This window comes from Prionailurus viverrinus, chromosome D4 (assembly GCF_022837055.1).
Source record: "Prionailurus viverrinus isolate Anna chromosome D4, UM_Priviv_1.0, whole genome shotgun sequence".
Taxonomy (NCBI): domain Eukaryota; kingdom Metazoa; phylum Chordata; class Mammalia; order Carnivora; family Felidae; genus Prionailurus; species Prionailurus viverrinus.
The window spans coordinates 57131370-57155890 of NC_062573.1; the positions used below are offsets into that span (position 1 = coordinate 57131370).

Consider the following 24521-nt stretch of genomic DNA (forward strand, 5'->3'; position numbering starts at 1 on the left):
TTAATGCCCCTTATCCATTTAGCCCATCCCCTCCCACAATCCTCCAGCAACCCTCTGTTTGTTCCCTATATTTAAGAGGCCCTTATGTTTTGTCCCCCTCCCTGTTTTTATATTATTTTTGCTCCCCTTCCCTTATGTACATCTGTTTTATATCAAATTCCTCGTGAGTGAAGTCATATATGATATTTGTCTTTCTCTAATTTCGCTTAGCATAATACCCTCTAGTTCCATCCACGTAGTTGCAAATGGCAAGATTTCATTCCTTTTGATTGCCAAGGAATACTCCGTTGTATGTATATACTACCTCTTCTTTATCCATTCATCCATTGATGGACATTTGGGCTCTTTCCATACTTTGGCTATTGTTGATAGGGCTGCTAGGAACATTGGAGTGCATGTGCCCTTTCGAAACAGCATCCCTGTATCCCTTGGATAAATACCTAGAAGTGCAATTGCTGGGTCATAGGGTAGTTCTATTTTTAATTTTTTGAGAAACCTCCGTACTGTATTCCAGAGTGGCTGTACCAGTTTGCATTCCCACCAGCAGTGCAAAGAGATCCTCTTTCTCCGCATCCTTGCCGACATCTGTTGTTGCCTGAGTTGTTAATGTTAACCATTCTGACAGGTGTAAGGTGGTATCTCACTGTGGTTTTGACTTGTATTTCCCTGATGATGAATGAGCATTTTTTCATGTGTCAGTTGGCCATCAGGATGTCTTCTTTGGAGAAGTGTCTATTCATATCTTTTGCCCATTTCTTCACTGGGTTATTTGTTTTTTGGGTGTTGAGTTTGATAAGTTCTTTTTTTTTTAATGTTTATTTTCAAGAGAGAGAGAGACAGAATGTGAGGGGGGAGGGGCAGAGAGAGAGGGAGACACAATCCAAAACAGACTTCAGGCTCTGAGCTGTCATCACAGAGCCTCATGTGGGGCTCGAACTCACGAACTGTGAGATCATGACCTGAGCCAAAGTTGGACACTTAACTGACTGAGCCACCCAGGCACCCTGAGTTTGATAAGTTCTTTATAGATTTTGGATACTAACCCTTTATCTGATATGTCATTTGCAGATATTTTCTCCCATTCCATTGGCTGCCTTTTAGTTTTGCTGATTGTTTCCTTCACTGTGCAGAAGCTTTTTATTTTGATGAGGTCCCAATAGTTCATTTTTGCTTTTGTTTCCCTTGCCTCTGGAGATGTGTTGAGTAAGAAGTTGCTGCGGCCAAGGTCAAAGAAGTTTTTGCCTGCTTTTTCCTTGAGGATTTTGATGGTTTCCTGTCTTACATTTAGGTCTTTCATCCATTTCGAGTTTATTTTTGTGTATGGAGTAAGAAAGTGGTCCAGGTTCATTTTTCTGCATGTTCCTGTCCAGTTTTCCCAGCAACACTTGCTGAAGAGACTCTTTATTCCATTGGATATTCTTTCCTGCGTTGTATAAGATTAGTTGGCCATATGTTTATGGGTCCATCTCTGGGCTCTCTATTCTGTTCCATTGATCTGTCTGTTTTTGTGCCAGTACCATACTGTCTTGTACTATTACAGCTTTGTAATACAGCTTGAAGTCCAGGATTGTGATGCCTCCTGCTTTGGTTTTCTTTTTCAGGATTGCTTTGGCTGTTTGGGGTCTTTTCTGGTTCCATACAAATTTTAGGATTGTTTGTTCTAGCTGTGTGAAGAATGCTGGTGTTACTTTGATAGGGATTGCATTGAATATGTAGATTGCTTTGGGTAGTATTGACATTTTAACAATATTTGTTCTTCCTTTCCAGGAGCATGGAATATTTTTCCATTTGTGTGTGTGTGGGTCTTCTTCAATTTCTTTCACAAGCTTTCTGTAGTTTTCAGTGTTTAGATTTTTCACCTCTTTGGTTAGGCTTATTCCTAGGTATTTTATGGGTTTTGGTGCAGTTGTAAATGGGATCGGTTCCTTGATTTCTCTTTCTGTTACTTCATTATTAGTGTATAGGTATGCAACCGATTTCTGTGCATTGATTTTATATCCTAAGACTGCTGATTTCATGGATCAGTTCTAGCAGTTTTTTGGTAGAATCTTTTGGGTTTTCCATATAGAGTATCATGTCATCTGTGAAGAGTGAAAGTTTAACTTCCTTCTTGCCAATCTGGATGCCTTTTATTTATTTGTGTTGTCTGAATGCTTAGGCTAAGACTTCCAATACTATGTTGAAAAACAGTGGTGAGAGTGGACATCCTTGTTGTGTTCTTGACCTTAGGGGGAAAGCTCTCCATTTTCCCCCCATTGAGGATGATATTAGCAGTGGGTCTTTCATATATGGCTTTTATGATCTTGAGGTATAATCCTTCTATCCCTATTTTCTTGAGGGTTTTTATCAAAAAAGGATGCTATATTTTATCCAATGCTTTCTTTGCATCTATTAAGAGGATCATGTGGTTCTTTTCTTTTATTGATGTGATGCATCACATTGATTGTTTTGTGGATATTGAACCAGCCCTGCATCCCAGGTATAAATCCCACTTGGTCGTGGTGAATAATTCTTTTAATGTATTGTTGCATCTGGTTGGCTAATATCTTGTTGAGGATTTTTGCATCCATGTTCATCAGGGAAATTGGTCTGTAGTTCTTTTTAATGGGTTTTTTTCTGGTTTTGGAATCAAGGTAATGCTGGCTTCATAGAATGAGTTTGGAAGTTTTCCTTCCATTTCTACTTTTTGGAACAGCTTCAAAAGAAAAGGTGTTAAGTCTTTAAATGTTTGGTAGAATTCCCCTGGAAAGCCATCCAGCCCTGGACTCTGTTTTTTTTAGGAGATTTTTGATTATTAATTCGATTTCTTTACTGGTTATGGATTTGTTCAAATTTTCTATTTCTTCCTGTTTCAGTTTTGGTAGTTTATATGTTTCTAGGAATTTGTCCATTTCTTCCAGATTGCCCATTTTATTGGTATATAATTGCTCATAACATTCTCTTATTATTGTTTATATTTCTGTGTGGTTGTGATCTCTCCTCTTTCATTCTTTGTTTTATTTATTTGGGTCCTTTCCTTTTTCTTTTTGATCAAACTGGCTAGGGGTTTATCAATTTTGTTAATTCTTTGTTCTTTCAAAGAACCAGCTCCTGGTTTTATTGATCTGTTCTACTGTTTTTTGGGTTTTTTGTTTGTTTGGTTGGTTAGTTTCGATAACATTGATTTCTGCTCTAATCATTGTTATTCCCTGTCTTTGCTGATTTTGGGTTTTATTTGCTGTTCTTTTTCCAGCTCTTTCAGGTGTAAGGTTAGGTTGTATATCTGAGACCTTACTTTCTTCTTTAGGAAGGCCTGGATTGCTACATACTTCCCTCTTAGGACTGCCTTTGCTGCGTCCCAGAGGTTTGGGACTGTGGTGTTATCATTCTCATTGGCTTCCATGTACTTTTCAATTTCCTCTATAACTTCTTGGTTAGCCCTTTCATTCTTTAGTATAGGATGTTCTTTAGTCTCCAAGTATTTGTTATCTTTCCAAATTTTTTCTTGTGGTTGATTTCAAGTTTCATAGAAGTGTGGTCTGAAAATATGCATGGTATGATCTGTCTTTCTGTACTTGTTGAGGGCTGATTTGTGTCCCAGTATGTGATCTGTTCCGGAGAATGTACCATGTGCACTCAAGAAGAATGTGTATTTTGCGGCTTTAGGATAAAATGTTCTGAAAATATCTGTTAATTCAGATCCCTCTGGTCCAGTGTGTCATCAAAGCCATTGTTTCCTTGTTGATTTTCTATTTAGATGATCTGTCCATTGCTGTAAGTGGGGTGTTGAAGTCCCCTACCATTATGGTATTATTATCAATGAGTTTCTTTATGTTTGTGGTTGATTTACATATTTGAGTGCTTGCATGTTTGGATCATAAATGTTTACAATTGTTAGATCTTCGTGGTGGATAGACCCTTAATTTTGACATAATGCCCTTCTTCATCTCTTGTTACAGTCTTTATTTTAAAATCTAGATTGTCTGATATAAGTATGGCTGCTCGGGCTTTCTTTTGGTGACCATTAGCATGACAAATGGTTCTCCATCCCCTTACTTTCAATATGAAGGTGTCTTTAGGTCTATATGTTTCTTGTAAACAGCATATAGATGGATCTTGTTTTCTTATCCATTCTGTTACCCTCTGTCTTTCGATTGGAGCATTTAGTTCATTGACGTTTAGAATGAGTACTAAAAGATAATGAATTTATTACCATTACATTGCCTGTAGAGTTGAAGTTTCTGGTGGTAGTGTCTGGTTGTTTCTAGTCTTTTTTGCTTTTGGTCTTTTTGGTTTGTTGGTTTGGTTTTTTTTTTTTCATCTTTTCTTCCCTCAGAGTGGGGGAGGAACCCTTTGGGGGGAAGGTCGCGCCAAACAATGGTTGGGTGCTGGTCTGCCCCAGGAACGTTTGCAGGACCATGCTGCTGCAGATGCCCAGAGACTGTGGCTGGGTGCCAGTCTGACCCAGAAAAAGTTCCCTCAATCATGTAGCCACAGCATTTCAGGGATTATGGTAAATCACAGCACACATCTGGCATCAGACTTCATCCTTAACATACTCGTTCCAACATCAGCAAAATGTTGTTCTCTGGGGTGTGCTGGGACCTTTGCCTGTGGGGAGGCCTCAGAGCTTCTACCAGATGTCCTCCCAGCACGGGAATTGCCTCTCCCTGTGTGGCCCGAGGACCCCTCAGACCTTGATCTCTGCTCCTGGGGATTGGCCCTTCCCACCAGAGCACCGCCAGGTATCAGAGCTGCAGCGTTTCAGACTCAGCACTCCCCCTGTTTATAGAGTCTTAATGGAATTTAAACCCTCTCCTTTCTCCTTTCTTTCTTTTTTGTTCAGTCCCTTGCAGCTGTTTCCACTCTTCCTCTTTTTCTCCAGCTGCTTTCAGGGGTGAGGGGGAGTACTTCCCATACTCTTCCCCCACCCACCAACCCATCTCTGTCCTCTCTCAGCAAGCAAAAAAAGCTCCCTTCCTTCTGCAGCTCTCTCTCCCCCAGTTAACCTCTTCACACTGTGTACCTGCCGAGTTCTGTGATTTAAGTTGTCCAGATTGTTGTGTTAATCCTCAAATCAGTTTTCTAGGTGTGCAAGATGGTTTGCTGTTGATCTGGCTGCATTTCAGGGATGAGAGATGCAAAAAAACTTCCATGCTGCTCTGCCATCTTGGCCCCCTCCCTTGACTTTTTTTTTAAATAATGTTTTTTGATGAGCCAAGTTCTTAAATTTAATACAGTTCAGGATCAGTGTTTTCTTTAATGATAGTTCTTTGTGTGTCTGCTTGAAAGATTGTTCCCTTTTCCAGGAACACACGAATATTCTCCTATGTTCTTAGTAGATGCTTGATTATTTGAGCTTGATCCACCTGGAATTGTTTTTGTGTGTAGTTTAAGGTAAGTGTCAAGATTTATATTACTATATGGATATACAGTTGCACTACCACCGTTTGTTGAAAAGACCATCCTCTGTCCACTGAGTTGTAGCAAGGCCTCTGTTGTCAATCCAGTGACCACATATATATATGTAGATCTCTGTCTAGACTGTGTATTCTCTTCTTTTGATCCAGTTATTTTTCTTCATCCTACTACTTCACAGTTATAATTATTATTGCATTACAGTAAGTTATGAAATATGGTAGTGTAAGGCCTTAAAGTTTTACTTCTTCAAAAAATTTATTGGCTAACTTAAGACCTTTGCATTTTCATAGAAATTTCATCTGTTTCCATAGCAAATCCTGCTGGGTAGTTTTTCAAAGTAGAGGTGAAGCCTTTGACATGTGTCATTATATTTATTCCTATGTATTTTTTTCTATTTTGATACTATTATAAATAATACATTTTTTAAAATTTTATTTTCTAATTTATTATTGGTTTATTAAAATACAGTGGATTTTTAAATACTGATCTTATATCAAGGCATTTTGTTAAATTTACCTATTCTAGTAGCTTATTTGTAGATTCTTTTGGATTTTAAATATGCACAATCATGTCTTTTGCAAATAAAGACATTTTTACTTCCCTCCTTTCCAATCTTTATGTCTTTAATCTCTTTTTAAGCCTTATTGTCTTTCTAGTACAGTGTTGAATACAAATTATGATAATAGAAATCCTTTTGTTACACCTCAACTGAGGGAGGAGAAAGTATTCAATATTTCACTGTTGAGTCTGGGTTTAACAGTAGGATTTTTACACACACCCTTTGTTAGAGTAAGGAAGTTCTCTTTCTGTTTTTAGTTTCCTGAGAGTTTTTAATCATACATAGATATTAAATTAGTGAAATGCTTTTTCTACATCTAGTGAGATAATAATACAGTTTTCTTCCTTTATTCTGTTATAGGGATGAATTATATTGACTGATTGACTTATCAATGTTTAATCTTGGATTCCTGACATAATTCCTACCTGGTCATAAAATATTCTCCTTTAATATGTCTCTGGGTTCAGTTTGTTAGTATTTCAGTTAGTATTTTTGAATGTGCATTAATGGAGAGATAACTGGCCTGAAATTTTCATTTTATGTACTGTGTTGGTCAGGTTTTGGCATCAATATTATGCTCCCATAAAGTGAGTTGTGAAGTGAGTCCTTATTTTCGGTTCTCTGGAAGAGTTTAAGATTGCTGTTAATTCTTCCTTAAATGTTTGGGAAAATATACTGATAAAGCAACATGGCCTTGGAGTTATTTGTAGCTGGTTTTTAATTATAAATTCAGTTTCTTTAATAGATATTAGAAAATCTAAATAATCCTATTTTTAGTGTCCTTTTTTTAGCTTTACGGACATATAATTCACATACCATACAATTCATACATTTCAAGTATACAATTCAGTGGGTTTATTTTTTTATTTTTGAAAGTGTTTATTTATTTTGAGAGAGAGAGAGATCATGAGCAGGGGAGGGCAAAGTAAGAGTGATAGAGACAATCCCAAGCAGGTTCTACTCTGTCAGCATAGAACCTGTCACAGTGCTCAATCTAAACAACCTGGGAGATCATGACCTGAGCTGAAATCAAGAGTTGGGATGCTTAACTGAGTGAGCCACCCAGGCTCCCATCAGTGTTGTTGTTTTTTTTTTTTTAGTATATTCACTGTTGTGCACTCATCACCACAATCAATTTTTAGAGTATTTTCATCACCTAAAAAATTCTGCACCATAAGTTATCATCCCCCTATCCCAGCATGCCCCACCCCAGCCAAAAGCAACCACTAATCCATGTTTTGTCTCTATAGATGTGTCTAGTGTGAACATTTTAAATAAATGAATTGTGTGATGTATGGACTTTGTGACTGTTTCTTTCACTTAGCATATTTTTTAAGTTTCAAGGTAGGGCTGTACCACATTTTGTTTATCCATTCAGCTGATGGACATTTGGATTGTTTCTATCTTTTGGCTGTTGTGAATACTGCTTATTAACATTCAAGACATATGTACATATATACAAAATATATGTATACACACATATACATACAAGTTTTTGTGTGAACACCTGTTTTTCATTTCTTTCTAGAAATTTTTTAATGTTTTATTTATTTTTGAGAGAGAGAAAGAGAGCACAAGTTGGGAAAGGGCAGAGAGACAGACACCGAATCTGAAGCAGGCTCCAGGCTCTGAGCTGTCAGCAGAGCCTGATGTGGGGCTCAAACTCACAGACTGTGAGATCATGACCTGAGCACAAAGTCAGATGCTTAACTGACTGAGCCACCCAGGTGCCCCACCTGTTTTTCATTTCTTTGTGGAATAAATATAGAAGTGGAGTGACAAGGTTATATGTTAGCACTACATTTGTGTTATTCAGGAACTGCCAAGCTGTTTTCCACAACTATACCATTTTGCATTTACACTGACAGTGTATTAGGGTTCCAATTTCTCCACATTGTCACCACTACTTATTATTTTCCTTTTCTTTTTTTAAATTATGGCCATCTTAGTGATTATGAAGTAGTATCTCACTGGAGTTTTTTGTTTGTTTGTTTTATTTTAGAGAGTGAGAATGAGCCAGGGAGAGAGAGAGAAAGACAGAATCCCAAGCAGTTTCCATGCTTAGTGTGAAGTCCATCACAGGGCTTAATCCCATGACTCTGGGATCATGATCTGAACCAAAATCAAGAGTCAAATGCTCTATCGACTGAGACACCCAGCTCCCCTTTATTGGAGTTTTAAGTTTTGATTTGCATTTTCCTGACAATAACATTGAGCATCTTTTCATGTGCTTATTGGCCATTTGTGTGTCTTCTTTAAGGAAATGTTTGTTCAAATTCTTTGCCCATTTTTTAATTAGATTGTCCTTTAGTTCAGATATAAGAGTTCTTTATGTATTTTGGCTACTAGATGTTTATTAGGTATGTAATTTATGAATATTGCCTCCCATTCTGTGGATTTTCTTTTCACTATCTTGATAGTGTTCTTCAGTGAACAAGTTTTTAATTTTGATTTAAGTCCAGTTTATTTTTCTCAATTTTCTTGTGCTTTTGGTGTAATATTCATGAAAGTATTGCCAAATCCAAGGTCATGAATGTTTACCCCTGACTTCTTCTAAGAGTTTCATAGCTTAGGGGCGCCTGGGTGGCGCAGTCGGTTAGGCGTCCGACTTCAGCCAGGTCACGATCTCGCGGTCCGTGAGTTCGAGCCCCGCGTCGGGCTCTGGGCTGATGGCTCAGAGCCTGGAGCCTGTTTCCGATTCTGTGTCTGCCTCTCTCTCTGCCCCTCCCCCGTTCATGCTCTGTCTCTCTCTGTCCCAAAAATAAATAAACGTTGAAAAAAAAAAAATTTTTTTAAAAAAGAGTTTCATAGCTTAAGCTCTTAGATTTAGGTCTTCACTCCTTTCTGGGGTAATTTTTGAATATGGTATCAGGACTCAAACTTCTTTCTTTTACATGTGGCTATCCTGTTTTGCCAGCATCATTTGTTGAAAAGACTCTTCTTTCTCTATTAAATGATCAATGCATGGGTTTATTTGTGGACTCTCAATTCTGTTGCATGGATCCATAAGTGTTTTTATGCCAGTGTTTTATGTTTTTATACCACACTGTCTTAATTATTGTTTTTCATAGTTAAATTTTGAAATCTGGAAGTACAACTCCTCCAGCTTATTTCTTTTTCAAGTTTTTTTTTGACTATTCAGGGTCCCTTGCAATTTCATATAAATTTTAGGATCAATATTTATGCAAGGGTTTTGACACAGATGTCATTGAATGAAAAACAAAGCCATTGGGGTTTTGATACAGATGTCATTGAATCTGTAGATTGCTTTGGGAAGTATTGCCATCTTAACAATATTAAATCTTCCTGTGGTATATATATATACAATGGAGTATTACTCGGCAATCAAAAAGAATGAAATCTTGCCATTCACAACTGCGTGGATGGAACTAGATGGTATTATGCTAAGTGAAATTAGAGAAAGATAAATATCATATGACCTCACTCATATGAGGGCTTTAAGATACAAAACAGATAAACATAAGGGAAGGGAAGCAAAAATAATATAAAAACAGGGAGGGGGACAAAACATAAGAGACTCCCAAATATGGAGAACAAACAGAGGGTTACTGGAGGGGTCATGAGAGGGGGGATGGGCTAAATGGGTAAGGGGCACTAAGGAATCTACTCCTGAAATCATTGTTGCACTATATGCTAACTGACTTGGATGTAAATTAAAAATTAAATGTAATAAATAAATAAAAACTTTTCTCTCTGTCCCAAAAATAAATAAATGTTGAAAAAAAATTAAAAAAAAAAAAAAGGGGGGGCGCCTGGGTGGCGCAGTCGGTTAAGCATCCGACTTCAGCCAGGTCACGATCTCGCGGTCCGTGAGTTCGAGCCCCGCGTCGGGCTCTGGGCTGATGGCTCAGAGCCTGGAGCCTGTTTCCGATTCTGTGTCTCCCTCTCTCTCTGCCCCTCCCCCATTCATGCTCTGTCTCTCTCTGTCCCAAAAATAAATAAATGTTGAAAAAAAAAATTTAAAAATAAATAAATAAAAACTTTTAAAAAAATTAAAACTTCTAATTCAAGAGCATAGGATGTTCTTCCATTTATTTAGATTTAAAAAAATTTTTTTAACGTTTATTTATTTTTGAGATAGAGACAGAGCATGAACAGGGGAGGGTCAGAGAGAGAGGGAGACACAGAATCTGAAACAGGCTCCAAGCTCTTAGCTGTCAGCACAGAGCCTGACGCGGGGCTCGAACTCTTGGATGGTGAGATCATGACCTGAGCTGAAGTCGGATGCTTAACCGACTGAGCCACTCAGGCGCCCCGATTTAGATTTTTTTAATACATTCAGCAAAATTTGCTAGTGTTGAGTGCACAAGTTGTGTACCTTCTTGGTTAAATTTATGCATATATTATTTTTTATTCTCTTGTGAATGGAATTGCTTTTTTTTTTTTATTGTTCATTGCTAGTGTATAGCAATACAATGGTTTTTGAGTTCATCTTAAATCCTGAAAATGTTCTGAATTTATTTTATAGGTCTAGTAGGTTTTTTTAATAGATTCTTTAGTGTTTATATTTTAAATACACATATATTTATACATTAGATCATGTGGTCTGTGATTACAGATGGTTTTATTTTTTCCCTTTCTAATTTTGAGGTCTTTCTTTTTATCTTGCCTATTTTCTCTGGCTAGAACTTCCAGTATAATAAATAGAATTGTTTAGGGGCGTTTGGGTGGCTCAGTTGGTTAAGCATCCGAATTTAGCTCAGGTCGTGATCTCACGGTTCATGAGTTTGAGCCCCATGTCGGGCTCTGTGCTAACAGCTCAGAGCCTAGAGCCTACTTAAGATTGTGTCTCCCTCTCTCTCTGTCCTTCCCCTGCTTATGCTTTGTCTCTCTCAAAAATAAATAAACATTAAAAAAAATTTTAGTAAAAAAAAATAAATAGAATTGGTTACAGCAGACATCCTTGTCTTATTTTTCATTTTTGGAAGGAAACCTTATATTTTAGAATTGTGTTGATGTTAGCTGTGGGTTTATCATAAGTGCTTTTTTTTCCCCAGTAAATTCTGCCTGCAATGTGGGACTTGAGCTCAAGACCCTGAGATCAAGAGTCGAATGCTCAATTGATTGAGCTAGCCAAGCCAGGTGCCCCATAAGTGCTTTTTATTTTGTTGAGGAAGTTCCTTTTTATTCCTGCTTGTTGAGTGTTTTTAATCATGAAGTGATATTGGATTTTGTCAAATACTTTTTCTGCATCAACTGAGATGATCATGGTTTATTTCCTCCATTCTGTTACTGTAGTATGTTACATAGATTGATTTTCATTTGGTGAGCCATGTTTACATTTCTGGGATAATCCTTCTTGGTCATGGTGTATAGTAATCATTTTGATATATTGCTAGATTCTGTTTGCTAGTATTTTGTTGAAGAGTTTTACATCTGTATTCATAAGGAATATTTATCTTTAGTTTGTGAATTCTTAGTCTGACTTTAGTGTGAAGTAATTCATAGAATAACTTAGGAAATGTTCCCTGTTCTATTTCTGGAAGAGTTAGAGATAGATTTGTATTAATTCTTATATGTTTGATTGAACTTAATCAGTGAAGCCATCTGGTCCTGAGCTTTTCTTTATTGAGAGGTTTTTAATTTACCAATTCAGTCCTATCCTATGGATCTGTTCAGATTTTCTATTTCCTTTTGAGTCAGCTTTAGTAGTTTGTATGTTTCTAGGAATTTGTCCTTTTCCTCTCGGTTATGTAATTTGTTGGTGTACAGTTGTTTATAGTACTCTCTGATAGTCCTTTTTGTTTCTGAAAGGTCAGTAGTAATGTCCCCCATTATTTCTGATTTTAGTAATTTGAGTATTCTTTTTTTTCTTGGTCTATCTAAAGGTTTATCAATTCTGTTGATTTTTCAAAGAACCAGCTTTGTTTTGTTGATTCTATTGTTCTTCTGTTCTTTATTTTTTGTTTGCTCCAAACTTTATTATTTCTTTCCTTCTTAAGGTGTACACTTAGGTTATTGATTTGAGATTTCTTTTAAATGTAGGTGTTACAGCTATAAATTTCCCTGTAACCACTGCATTAGCTGTATCTCATGAGTTTTGGTGTATGCTGTGTTTTCATTTTGTCTCAGAGTATTTTGTAACTCCCTTGTGAGTATTCTTTGATCTTTGGGGTTTTCTTTGAGTGTGTTGTTTCATTTTCACAGATTTTTTAATTTTCCAGTTTTCTCATTGATTTCTTGTTTCATTTTATTTTGGTCATAGGAGATATTTTATATGTTTTTAACCTTTAAAATGTATTGAGGGGCACCTAGGTGGCTCAGTTGGAAAAGCGTCCAACTCTTGATTTTGGCTCAGATTACAATTTTACAGTTTATTGGATCTAGACCTCCATTGAGATTCTCTCTCCTTCACTCTCTGCTCCTCCCCAGCTCATCATCTCTTTCTCTTAAAACAAATATTTTAAAATGTATTGAGACTTGTTTTGTGGCCTAACATTTAATCTATACTGGAGAATGTTCCATATGTACTTGAGAAGAATGTGTATGCTGCCAGTGTTGGCCTGAGTGTCTTTGTAGATAACTATCTTCGTATCTGCCTTGGCCCAGTTGATATAGTGTTGTGTAAGTGTGTTTTTCCCATATTGGTCTTCTATCTAATAGTTCTATTCATTATTAAAGTGAAACATTAAAATCTCCCAACTGTTATTGTTGAATTGTTTGTCTTTTTAATTCTGTCAGTATTTTGAAGCTCTGTTGTTAGGTATGTGTATGTTTATAATTGGTGTATTGTCTTCATGTGTTGACACTTTTACCATTAATAAATGTCCTTTTTCTCTCCTATTTTTGTCTGAAAGTCTATTTTGTCTAATCCTATTTATAGGCAATTCAGGGCTCTGTTGGTTACTGATTACATAGTATATTTTTTACCAGTCTTACTTTCAAGGTATTGTGTCTTTAAGTGTAAAGTGTCTCTAGCAGATAGGATATAATTGGATAATGTTTTTTTTTTAATTTAATTTTTTTTTAATTTACATCCAAATTAGTTAGCATATAGTGCAACAATGATTTCAGGAGTAGATTCCTTAGTGCCCCTTACCCATTTAGCCCATCCCCTGTCCCATAACCCCTCCAGTAACCCTCTGTTTGTTCTTCATATTTATGAGTCTCTTATGTTTTGTCCCCCTCCCTGTTTTTATATTATTTTTGTTTCTCTTCCCTTATGTTCATCTGTTTTGTATCTTAAAGTCCTCATATGAGTGAAGTCATATGATTTTGTCTTTCTCTAATTTCACTTAGCATAATACCCTCCAGTTCCATCCACATAGTTGCAAATGGCAAGATTTCATTCTTTTTGACTGCCGAGTAATACTCCATTGTGTATATATATATATACCACCTCTTTATCCATTCATCCATGGATGGACACTTGGACTCTTTCCATACTTTAGCTATTGTTGATAGTGCTGCTATAAACATTGGGGTGCATGTGTCCCTTTGAAGCAGCACACCTGTATCCATCTCATAGATAAATACCTAGTAGTGCAGTTGCTGGGTTGTAGGGTAGTTCTATTTTTAATTTTTTGAGGAACCTCCATACTGTTTTCCATAATGGTTGCACCAGCTTGAATTCCCATGGATTATGTTTTTTAATCCATTCTGCCAGTCTCTGCCTTTTAATTCAAGTATTTAGCTACTAACATTTAATGTGATTACTGATAAGTAATCATCCATTGAGACATTTCTTTTCAGTCTGTGATTAAGTCTTTTTTGTTTCTCTACTTCACCATTTTTTTTTACTTCTTTCATGTTGAATCAATATTTCCTAGTGTACCATTATAATTACTTTGTGTGCCTTTACTACATTTTTTCCTATTAATGGTTACCTCATTGATTACAATTAACATCTTTTGACAGTCTTGTTCAGATGAATACCAATTTCAATAATCTATTAAAACTTTCTACCTTGTTGATTACAGTTAATAACTATGACAGTCTTGTTCAGATGAATACCAACTTAGTTTCAACAATACACTAAAACTCCTCTATAGTTCCAGCCCCTTCTGCTTTGTGGTTTTACTAAATTACAATTTTATGTATTGTGTGTACATTGTGTGAGATTTCTAATTACTGCTTTAAGCAGTTGTCTTGAAATCATATAGGAGAAAAATAAATACAGCAAATACACTTACAGTGGCTTTTGTATTTTCACCTGTGTAGTTACTTCTATGTATATGGTTTTCTTTATTCATGTGGATTTGAGTTATAATCTAATGTATTCTCATTACAGCCTGAACAACTTCTCTATTAATAGTTCTTATATGGCATGTGTAATTTGACAGATTTTCCGAGTCCTTGTTTATCTGGGACTGTCGTAATTTCTTCTTCATTTTTGCTGAATGCTGTCTTGATTGATAGACTTTCCTTTCAGCACTTTAAATGTGTCATACCACTGCCTTCTGGTCTCTCTGGTTTCTGATGACACATCAACTGTTAATCACATTTGGGAATCTTTGGAAGTGATAAGTCACTTCCCTTTTGCTGCTTTCAAGATTTACCCTTTGTTTTTCTGCCCCTTCTGCTCTCCCCTTTTACTCCTCTCTTGTGGATGTTGCTATGTTTAAATGTTTGATTGTGTCCTACAGGTCCCACAAAAACTGAGGCTTTTTGTTCATTTTCCCTATTTTTACTATCTTCAGATTATATCAGCTCAGCAGGTTTATATTCAAATTGGCTGATTCTTCTGCATGCTCAGATCTCCCTTTGAGACCTCTAGGGAATTTTTTACTTCAGTTATTTTACTTTCATGTTTCAAATTTTCAAATTCTAAAATTTCAGAATTTTAGTTTACTTTTTCATTACATATCTATTATTTCTCTTTATTTATATTCTTTATTTGGTGAGACTTCATTACCATACTTTCTTTTGGTTCTTTAGATGTGGTTTTCTTTAGTTATTTGTATATATTTGTATATATATATTTATTATTTGTATATATTTCTTTAGTTATTTGTATATATTTAAAACAGTTTATTGAAAGTCTTTGTCTAGTAAGTCCAGTGTCTGGACTTCCTCAGAGGCAGGTTTTACACTGTTTCATATATAATTTAGGGTTTTCTTTTTTTCTGTGTATGAGCCATACTTTTTCATTTGTAGGTCTCAGATTTTTATTGAAAACCTGACATTTAACATATAATGCGCCAGGGTGCCTGGGATGGCTCAGTCAGTGGAGTGTGGGATTCTTGATCTTGAGGTTGTGAGTTGGAGCTCCACGTTGGATTGAGAGAGTACTTAAAAAATAAAATCTTAGGGGCGCCTGGGTGGCTCAGGCAGTTAAGCATCCAACTCTTGATTTTAGCTCAGGTCATGGTCTCATGATTTGTGGGATTGAGCCCTGTGTCAGGCTCTGCACTGGAGCCTGTTTGGGATTTTCTGTCTCTCTTTTCTCTCTGCCCCTCCCCTGCTTACATGTGCACTCTCAAAATAAATAAGTAAAAACTTTAAAAATATATAAATAAGTAAAATCTTAAAATATGTATGTCATATATCACCTGAATATCACCAACCGCTGCTGCTGTTATTTGTTTAGTGACTCTGTTGAACAGAATATTTACAACCTATATTCTTTGTCATATGTGGCCACTAAAGTCTCTACTCCATTAGCTAAATATCAGCAATTGCACAATGATTTCCTTAAATATTTGTAACCAATAAGTCTCCAGTCTTTGCCAAGATGCTCTATATGTTGGGATATGCCTTCAACAGTAGCTTGATATTTTGTATTCACTTTCACTTTTCTTTCAGAGTCTCAAGGTTAATCAGAGGCAAATTTAGTACCTTCTCAGATATTTTCCTGAATATGCACATAGCCCAGAGGATGTGTGCCACCTTCTACATTCCCAGAGATATGTCTGAGCTTTTCAAAGCCCCTTCTGGATATACCATGTTCCAGCTTTTCCCTTTAAGCTTTTAATTAGACTGTTTTCCTTAATTGTTATAAACTGCCTGAAGTAGCTGTGATGGTAAACAATATCCCTTTTTTTTCATTAACTAATGTCATGTCCTCAGAGAAAATGCTGTTTGCAGTGTGTGAGCTTTAAGTCATGTCAAATGAAGATAGCCTTATGAGTGGAATGTTCCAAACAGGTCAAATAATGACAGTTCTCTGGAAGTGGGACTCATCTTCTAATTTAACCTCAGTCTTAGGCACTAAGAACTTGCATCTCACCATTTTATTACTTGGGAAAAATAAGGCATATGGGTCTGGGCAACATTTTGGTAGCGTCTGCCATTGCTCTTCCCTTACCACAAAAAGATACTATCAGTGGCCTCAAGGTGTGTGTTTTATTTACTTTTCCCTTACAGATTAAGTGTTCTGTAGTGGAAATAAGCAATATGGATCTGAGTGGATTTAAACAATAACTCTTTTCCCCCTATACTAGCCAGCATCACATGGGGCAGAAAGGGACTTCCTCTTAATTGTGCCCCAATCCTCTCTGTGACATATTGGGTTCCTGGAGAAAATCTCACAAAAAGGTACAAATCACACTATGTCTGTGACACACATCCCCAGGGACTTCACACTCTAACATTATGCACATGGGTCTTTAGCAGGTTGTTAAATTTTTTCTACCTTTATCTTCCTACTATCTTATGGTAGCATAAGGTCCAGTAAGCAAACAGGTGGGCTCTGATTCTCCCTACAGTGCTTATCTCTCTCCTCATTTCAAGCTATTTGTTATGCAATTTCATTTATCTGATGATTTTTTTTTTAATTTTTTTTTTCAACGTTTATTTATTTTTGGGACAGAGAGAGACAGAGCATGAACGGGGGTGGGGCAGAAAGAGAGGGAGACACAGAATCGGAAACAGGCTCCAGGCTCTGAGCCATCAGCCCAGAGTCTGACGCGGGGCTCGAACTCCTGGACCGCGAGATCGTGACCTGGCTGAAGTCGGACACTTAACCGACTGCGCCACCCAGGCGCCCCATCTGATGATTTTTTTTTTTTAAATACCTTAATTTCCAACCTGCCCAGCTTGTTCTTGTTTTAAGGATGTTAATGCTGCTCTTTTCAGCTCTCTATATCTCTGAACTAAAAGCCAAAGTCAAACTATATGTTTGTAATCTTTTCTAATTTGGTGAGACTTACTGTTTTTATTTTTAATATACAAAATGCGCCAGAAAATATTTTGATTAGATTATCCTATATGTTTCAGCTACTTAAATTTGTTATTTATGTCATGTAAATCTTCTGTGTCAGTGGTCAACAAATTTTATCTGTAAATGTCACATAGTAGGCTTTGTGTGAGATAGGATCCCTAGAAATACTGAACTCTACAGTTGTAGGGCTATAGCAGCCATAGATAACATAACAAATGAACATGACTGTGTTCCAATAAATTTTTATTTACAAAATGAAAACAGGGGCACCTGGTGGCTTAGTCAGTTAAGCATCCAACTTTGGGCTCAGGTCATGATCTCACAGTTCATGAGTTCAAGCCCCACATCAGACTGTGCTTACAGCTGGAGCCTGCTTCAGATTTTGTGTCTCCCTCTCTCTCTGCCCCTCCCCTGTTCATGCTCTGTCTCTCTCAAAAATAAATAAAGATTAATTTTTTCTTTAAATGAAGAAAAACAGTGGGCCAGACTTTTCCTCTTGGCTGTTGCTGATCTCTTTCTAAATCTCTATTGTTTTGTTTTGTTTTTTTCTGCTTGCCCTCTGAGAGTTGTGTTGAAATCACCAGTTATAATTATGGATCCCTCTATAACATTTGTTAACTTTTGTTTATACATAGTTGATTCTCCCTATTCTCAGTGGTTATTTTCTATAAAATCACTATGAGCACTGAATTAGCAAATACTGAATCATTGTTCCTAGGGGAAGTACAGGGTTAAGTTCCTGTGAGTTTCCAGTCACAACATTTTGGTCCACCATTCAATATGCAGTCTTATTTTATGTGTGTTTCTGTTTAAAAATACCTTATTTAATATATTGTTGATTCACGAGCAAGAACTAACAGCCATCTGCATGATAATTAATTCTCAAAGTTTATCTAACACACTTGGTTTCTCCCTAAGGCGTATCACAAACTTCCTGCTCTTGGGAACACTAGACTGCATTTCTGCATTACGCAGGGGTGGGGGAGCATTTTAAAAAGTGAAAACACTAAGAAAAAGCACAAAAATGCCAAGAATGCACTAAATAGACTGCAAAAAAAACATCTGTCAAAGCATTATCTTGTTCAGTTCCAGCTGGAAAAACATGTGCTGGGCACTCACATTTTTTTAACCATTCTGCAAGTGTCCATAAATCCTGCAAAATCATAACTATTGAGGTTAGAAGTAAATTTTAGGTGAATTTGCAGATACAGAATCAGTGAATAATTAGGATTGACTGTATTTGGAAGCTGTGCTTTCAAATGCATACCAAATTATGATATCTTCTGTTAAAAGGATCATAAATTGTTATTATGTTTTATCATACTTTCTTACCTTTATTTTTTTTTCATGTTAATATAACCATCCAACTTACTTTTGCCTCATAATTACATGTATTTTTTTCCATTCTGTTATTTTCAATCTACAATATATCCCTCTCTATTAATGGGGGGGGGTTGTTGTTTTTAAGCTGTTAATCTTTCCTTTAATTGGACTGGTTTAGCCCAATGGTTGGCAAACTTTGCCTCTAATGGGTCAGATAGTAAATGTTTTCACATTTTATAGTCCTAAGGTCTCTGATGGGAGTACTAGGCTCTGCTGTTACAGCACAAAAGTTACCATGAACAGTACAGAATGATTGGCTGTGTGTGTGGTTATGTTGCAATAAAAACTTATTTAAAGAAGTGGCAAGCTGGATTTGGCCACAGGTCATAATTTGCCGGCCCCTACTGTAGAATATACCCAGGGTAGTATATTGGGGTGTGGGATAAAAATTGGAGGAAATTTATCATTTGTGCTTTAAAAAATTTTAAGACAAAAGTTTTACTAATATACTTATTGATAGTACATGTGTAGAACTCATAAAAATACAAAAATTAAGTTAGGGGTGCCTGGCCGGCTCAGTCAGTTGAGCATCAACTCTTGAACGTTTTTACTAGTTGAGTAGTTGTGAAACAAACTTAAAATTATCAGGGTGCCTGGGTGGCTCAGTCAGTTAAGCATCTGACTCTTGATTTCAGCTCAGGTCATGATCTCACAGTTCATGGGTTCAAGCCCCACATCAGGTTCTATGTTGACAAGTGTTCTTAGGATTCTCTCTCTCTCCCTCCCTTTGAGCCCCTCCTCCCTCCCCCTCTTAAATAAACATTTCAAAAAATTAAAGTTAAAATTAGATTCAAAAAAGCGTCCTTTATATTCATTTTAAACTCTTTATAGTAAACATAAGAATGGTTTTTAGGGGTATTTTCTTTGTTACCTAATTATGAACACTTCACATTGAGCAGAAATGTACTGTTGCAGGCATCAGTGTCATTCAAGGACGTGACTGTGGAGTTCACCCAGGAGGAGTGGCAGCAAATAGGTCCAATTCAGAGGACCCTGTATAGAGATGTGATGCTGGAGAACTACAACAACCTGGTCTCAGTGGGTGAGCATATAAGTGTAACTTACCCTCATCACACCACATGGAAAGTATTTCCTTTTTATACACCAATACACATGAATACTTTATTTAGATTTTAATGTTACTTAAGCATTTCATTCAGGAATATAAAATTAGCTATGCCCTTTTGAAGATAAAAGGAGCGTTTTGTCAGCTCTCCATGATAAATCCAAACCAGGATCTTCAGGATGCAGCTCTTGAAGCTCTTATCTTTTTTACACTTTTGGAGACTAAAAAGCTCATCATCTGTCCTAAGTACTCCATTGTTCCGTGTTTACAGGGAACTGCATTTTCAAACCAGCAGTAATCTTCAAATTGGAGCAAGGAGAGGAGCCTTGGTTCTTAGAAGAAGAATTCTTAAACCAGAGCCACCAAGGTGAGTTACTGAGCACTAGCAGATAGAATTCTGTAGGGGTGGTTAGACTCCAGAAGGTCAGTTTGGTGATAAAAACCTTTATATTTCAAGACTTTTCTTTTAGGCTCAAAGGTGCAAAAAGCACCAATCAAAACGATTAATAAACTTGACTACTTTAAAATTGAGAACTTTGTTTATAAAAGATACCACTAAAAGGATGAGAAGACAAGCCACAGAGTAGCAGAATATGTATATAGTACAAGTAACCTAGAAAGGATAAGTATCCTGAAAATGTAAAAACTTCCATAAGTCAACATAGGAAAAGGTGGCAACCCAACTAAAAAATAAGTGAAAGACTGAACAGGAACTTTCAAATGGCCATTAAATCTTTGAAAATGTGTTCAGTCTCATTAGCTTTCATGGAGGGCAACATAAAATATAAAGTGTTATGAGAGATGTATGAGGTGACATTAACAAGTTTGGCAGGGGCGCCTGGGTGGCGCAGTCGGTTAAGCGTCCGACTTCAGCTCAGGTCACGATCTTGCGGTCCGTGAGTTCGAGCCCCGCATCAGGCTCTGGGCTGATGGCTCGGAGCCTGGAGCCTGCTTCCGATTCTGTGTCTCCTTCTCTCTCTGCCCTTCCCCCCTTCATGCTCTGTGTCTCTCTGTCTCAAAAATAAATAAACGTTAAAAAAAAAAAATTAAAAAAAAAAAAAAAACAAGTTTGGCAAAGCCAAGTCCTGATGAAGATGTGAAATATTAAAGAATCTTACTCACTAATGGAAAATGTAAATTGGTAAAACCACTGTGTTATCAGAAGGATGTTATCAAATCATGGTAAAGTTCTATATAACTTGTAACCAAGGAATTCCTTTCCTAACTGTATACCCTACAGAAAGGCTTGATTGTATTCTCTAGGATAAAGAAAACAGTATTTGTGGCAATATTGTTTGTTTTTGTTTAAAATTGGGTGCATCAGCAGAATGAAAAAATAGTTGTATTCCTTAAGGGATAATTAGCTATATAATATTAAGCAAAAGAAACCAAACAATATAAGTATGCATGTATGGTTACATTTATGTAAATGTCAGAAATGCAAAACTCAATTACATTTTTAGGAATTCATTTTTTGGTGGTAAAACTACAAAGAAAGCCAAGGAAACAATTATATAAATATTTGGAGAGTATGAACTCTTAAGCATGAATAAGTTGTAACTGGGCAGAGACAAATAGGGATTTTTGCAGAGCCATTTTGGGTTCTGTTTCTTGACCTGGTTTCTAATTACACCAGTGTTCACTCAGTACTGTTAAATTGCACATATAAGTTTTATGCAGATGTAAATCATGTTTCATACTTAAGAGAGTGAAGAGATGAACCAAAAATAAATGATATTTACAACTCATAAAAGCCTCAAAGGAAGAGCATCTAGAATTCATAAATGATTTGGAGCTTTCTTAAGTGCCATCTCTGCAGTAAGGCCTTCCATGATACTCCATTTAAAATTGCACCCCTGGAATACCTGGCTGGTTCAGTCAATAGAGCATGTGACTCTTGATCTCGGGGTCCAGAGTTCAAGCCCCACACTGGCCACAGAGCGTACATACTTGCATACATATATAAAATACACCCCTCACATCAAATTGAAATGTGGAAAATTAGGATGAGGTGATCAGGTACACTTATTCAACTTTGATAAAGGAACCACAGCAGGAATTGAGCAGTGAATCTAATTTAGTTGCAAAAATGGATTTTTCTTTCATCTTTTTTCACTTGTTTGTATTTCCATAACTTATAAGATGGTTAGAGTCTGAGCTATAAACTTCTTAATCATAAGGAATCTTGTACTCAATTTTAATTTGATGTTGAAGGATTTAATGAAAATAAGGGATATCAAATTGGAAGCATAGACTCTTGAGTATTTTACCTGTATGGCCTCTAATAGTGTAGGGCTATATAATATACTTCCTCAAAGCAAACTCTTCTTCTGTCGGGCCTAGCCCATCAGTGTTCATTATCTCCTAATTTTTTTGTTAATTAATACTAATTTTTTTTTAAATTTTTTTTTCCAACGTTTATTTATTTTTGGGACAGAGAGAGACAGAGCATGAACGGGGGAGGGGCAGAGAGAGAGGGAGACACAGAATCAGAAACAGGCTCCAGGCTCTGAGCCATCAGCCCAGAGCCTGATGCGGGGCTCGAACTCACGGACCGCAAGATCGTGACCTGGCTGAAGTCGGACGCTTAACCGACTGCACCACCCAGGCGCCCCAATACTAATTTTTTTTGTACTTAAGTTTATATAGTCCAGTTGGGTTCATCCCATTATCTGATTTTCCTGCTCCCTAAAATAACCACTCCTGTAAAAGTCTATTCAATTTTATCATTCTCCACCCTGGTAGGAAAATCCAATTTATTAAAACCCAAATAAAGATATGTATTTATTACTAGTTTCCTCTCTCATTTTCACTGTATTGTTTTTTAAAGCAGAGTGAAGATATACACACAAATAAATTATTTAATCTTAAAAAAAAACAAAAAGTGAAATATAAGTTATATGTCTGTGTCCCAGCCATAAGAAATGTAAGATTTATAAGATGTTTTCAATTTATCTCCATTTTAGAAGATTACAGAGATGATTACCTGATCAAGAGGAACAAGAAAATCAAAGACAACCACTTTCAGGAAGTAATATCCATTGATAATAAACTATTGACTGGAGAGGAAGAGGAAATTTTGGGAAAACAGTTTAATCTGCACATAGCTCCTGTTTCAACAAAAATGTCCTGTAAATATGACTCATGGGGAGTAAATTTGCAAAATATTTCCCAATTTATCATTAATAATAGAAACTATTCAACAAAAAAACGAGATTGCTGTAGTGTATGTGAAAATTTGTCTTTCAAAATTAAGTTTGAGAGAAATCACACTGGAGAGAAGTTATATGAATATAATAGAAGTGGGGAAGCTTTCAGTTATAAGGAAAATCCTCCTGAGAGTCAAAAGTGTCAAACGTTGGAGCAAGCTTTTAAATGTAATGAAATTGGAAAAACCATCTATGATGAGGCTGCCTGTGTTACACATAAGAATATTCACACAGGAGAAAAATCCAATAAAAATGATGGATTTAGGGGAAAAAATGAAAAAACAACTGTCTTTAACTATAAAACAACTGGGACAGGGGAGAAATACCCTCATCTTAACCAATGTGGGAAATCCTGTGAGAAGTCAGCTCTCAAGGAATACAATAAATTCAACATGGCTGTGAAACATGAATGTAATGCAAGTGGGAATAATTTCTACAGGAAGTCATACTTCACTCAACCTCAGATACCTGTCACAGAAGAGAACTCATTAGTATGTAATGACAGAAGACAAACTGGGGATAAATCCTTTGAATATCATGAAAATAGGAATTCCTACCACATATCAGCCCACAAAGTACGACAGCGAAGTCACTCTGAAGTAAAACCCTATAAGTGTAATGAATGTGGTAAATCTTTCTTTCAAAAAGGACATCTCATTCAACATCAGAGAACTCACACAGGAGAGAAACCATTTGAATGTAATGAATGTGGAAAAACCTTCTCCCAGAAGTCACACCTCAGTACACATCAGAGAATTCACAGAGCAGAAAAACCCTATAAGTGTAATGAATGTGGGAAAACATTTGTCCAGAAGTCAACCCTCAGGGGACATCAGAGAATTCATACAGGAGAGAAGCCTTATAAATGTAGTGAATGTGGGAAAACTTTTGTTCAAAAGTCAACCCTCAGAGATCATCACAGAATTCACACAGGAGAGAAATCCTTTCAGTGTAATGAATGTGGGAAAACTTTTGGTCAGAAGTCAAACCTCAGAATACATCAGAGAACACATAGTGGTGAGAAAACATATCAGTGTAACGAATGTGAAAAATCGTTCTGGCGAAAAGACCATCTCATTCAACATCAGAAAACACACACAGGAGAGAAACCTTTTAAATGTAATGAATGTGGGAAAACTTTTGCCCGGACATCAACCCTTAGAGTGCATCAAAGAATTCATACTGGGGAGAAACCATTTAAATGTAATGAATGTGGGAAAAAATTTGTCCGGAAGGCAATCCTTAATGATCATCAGAGAATTCATACAGGAGAGAAACCTTTTCAGTGTAATAAATGTGGGAAAACTTTTGGCCAGAAATCAAACCTCAGAATACATCAGAGAATTCACAGTGGTGAAATCTTATAAATGTAATGAATTTGGAACATTGTCTAAGAAGTCAACCCTAAATATTTACCAGAGAATTCAGGGAGGGAGGGAAATCCTGTTGATATAATAACTGTGGAAAATCATTGTGGCTGAAAGACCAATCCATTTGACTCCAGAAAATCCACACAAGAGAGGAACCACATACATATGAATGTAGGAAAACCTTTATCCAAAAAGCAACCTTGAATATATATCAGAATGTACACAGGCTGATACTCCTTTCAAGATACTATGGAAAGCCCTCTTGAAAGAAGCCATGCCTTTTAAGATAACTCACACATAATTGTCTGGGTCTCCCTTTCCTCCAAATAGGGCTGGTGAACTTTGTTCATGTTGTATGCCGTATCTAGTTCTGACAAAAGACCTCCCTGACAAACTGCAGGGATACTGTCAG

The 24521-nt window shown here is 36.5% G+C and overlaps 1 protein-coding gene across 3 annotated transcripts in view; it reads left to right on the top strand.

The window, feature by feature from the left end:
• ZNF510 (zinc finger protein 510) overlaps positions 1–24106 on the top strand; it is a 34303-nt gene extending 10197 nt beyond the window's left edge. For all 3 annotated transcript variants that reach the window (XM_047829079.1, XM_047829080.1, XM_047829077.1), the window contains 3 exons: positions 19380–19506; positions 19802–19897; positions 22497–24106. In XM_047829079.1, the coding sequence (XP_047685035.1) occupies positions 19380–19506; positions 19802–19897; positions 22497–24106 (1833 nt within the window). The remainder of the gene's footprint in view (positions 1–19379; positions 19507–19801; positions 19898–22496) is intronic.
• Positions 24107–24521: the final 415 nt, after the last annotated feature.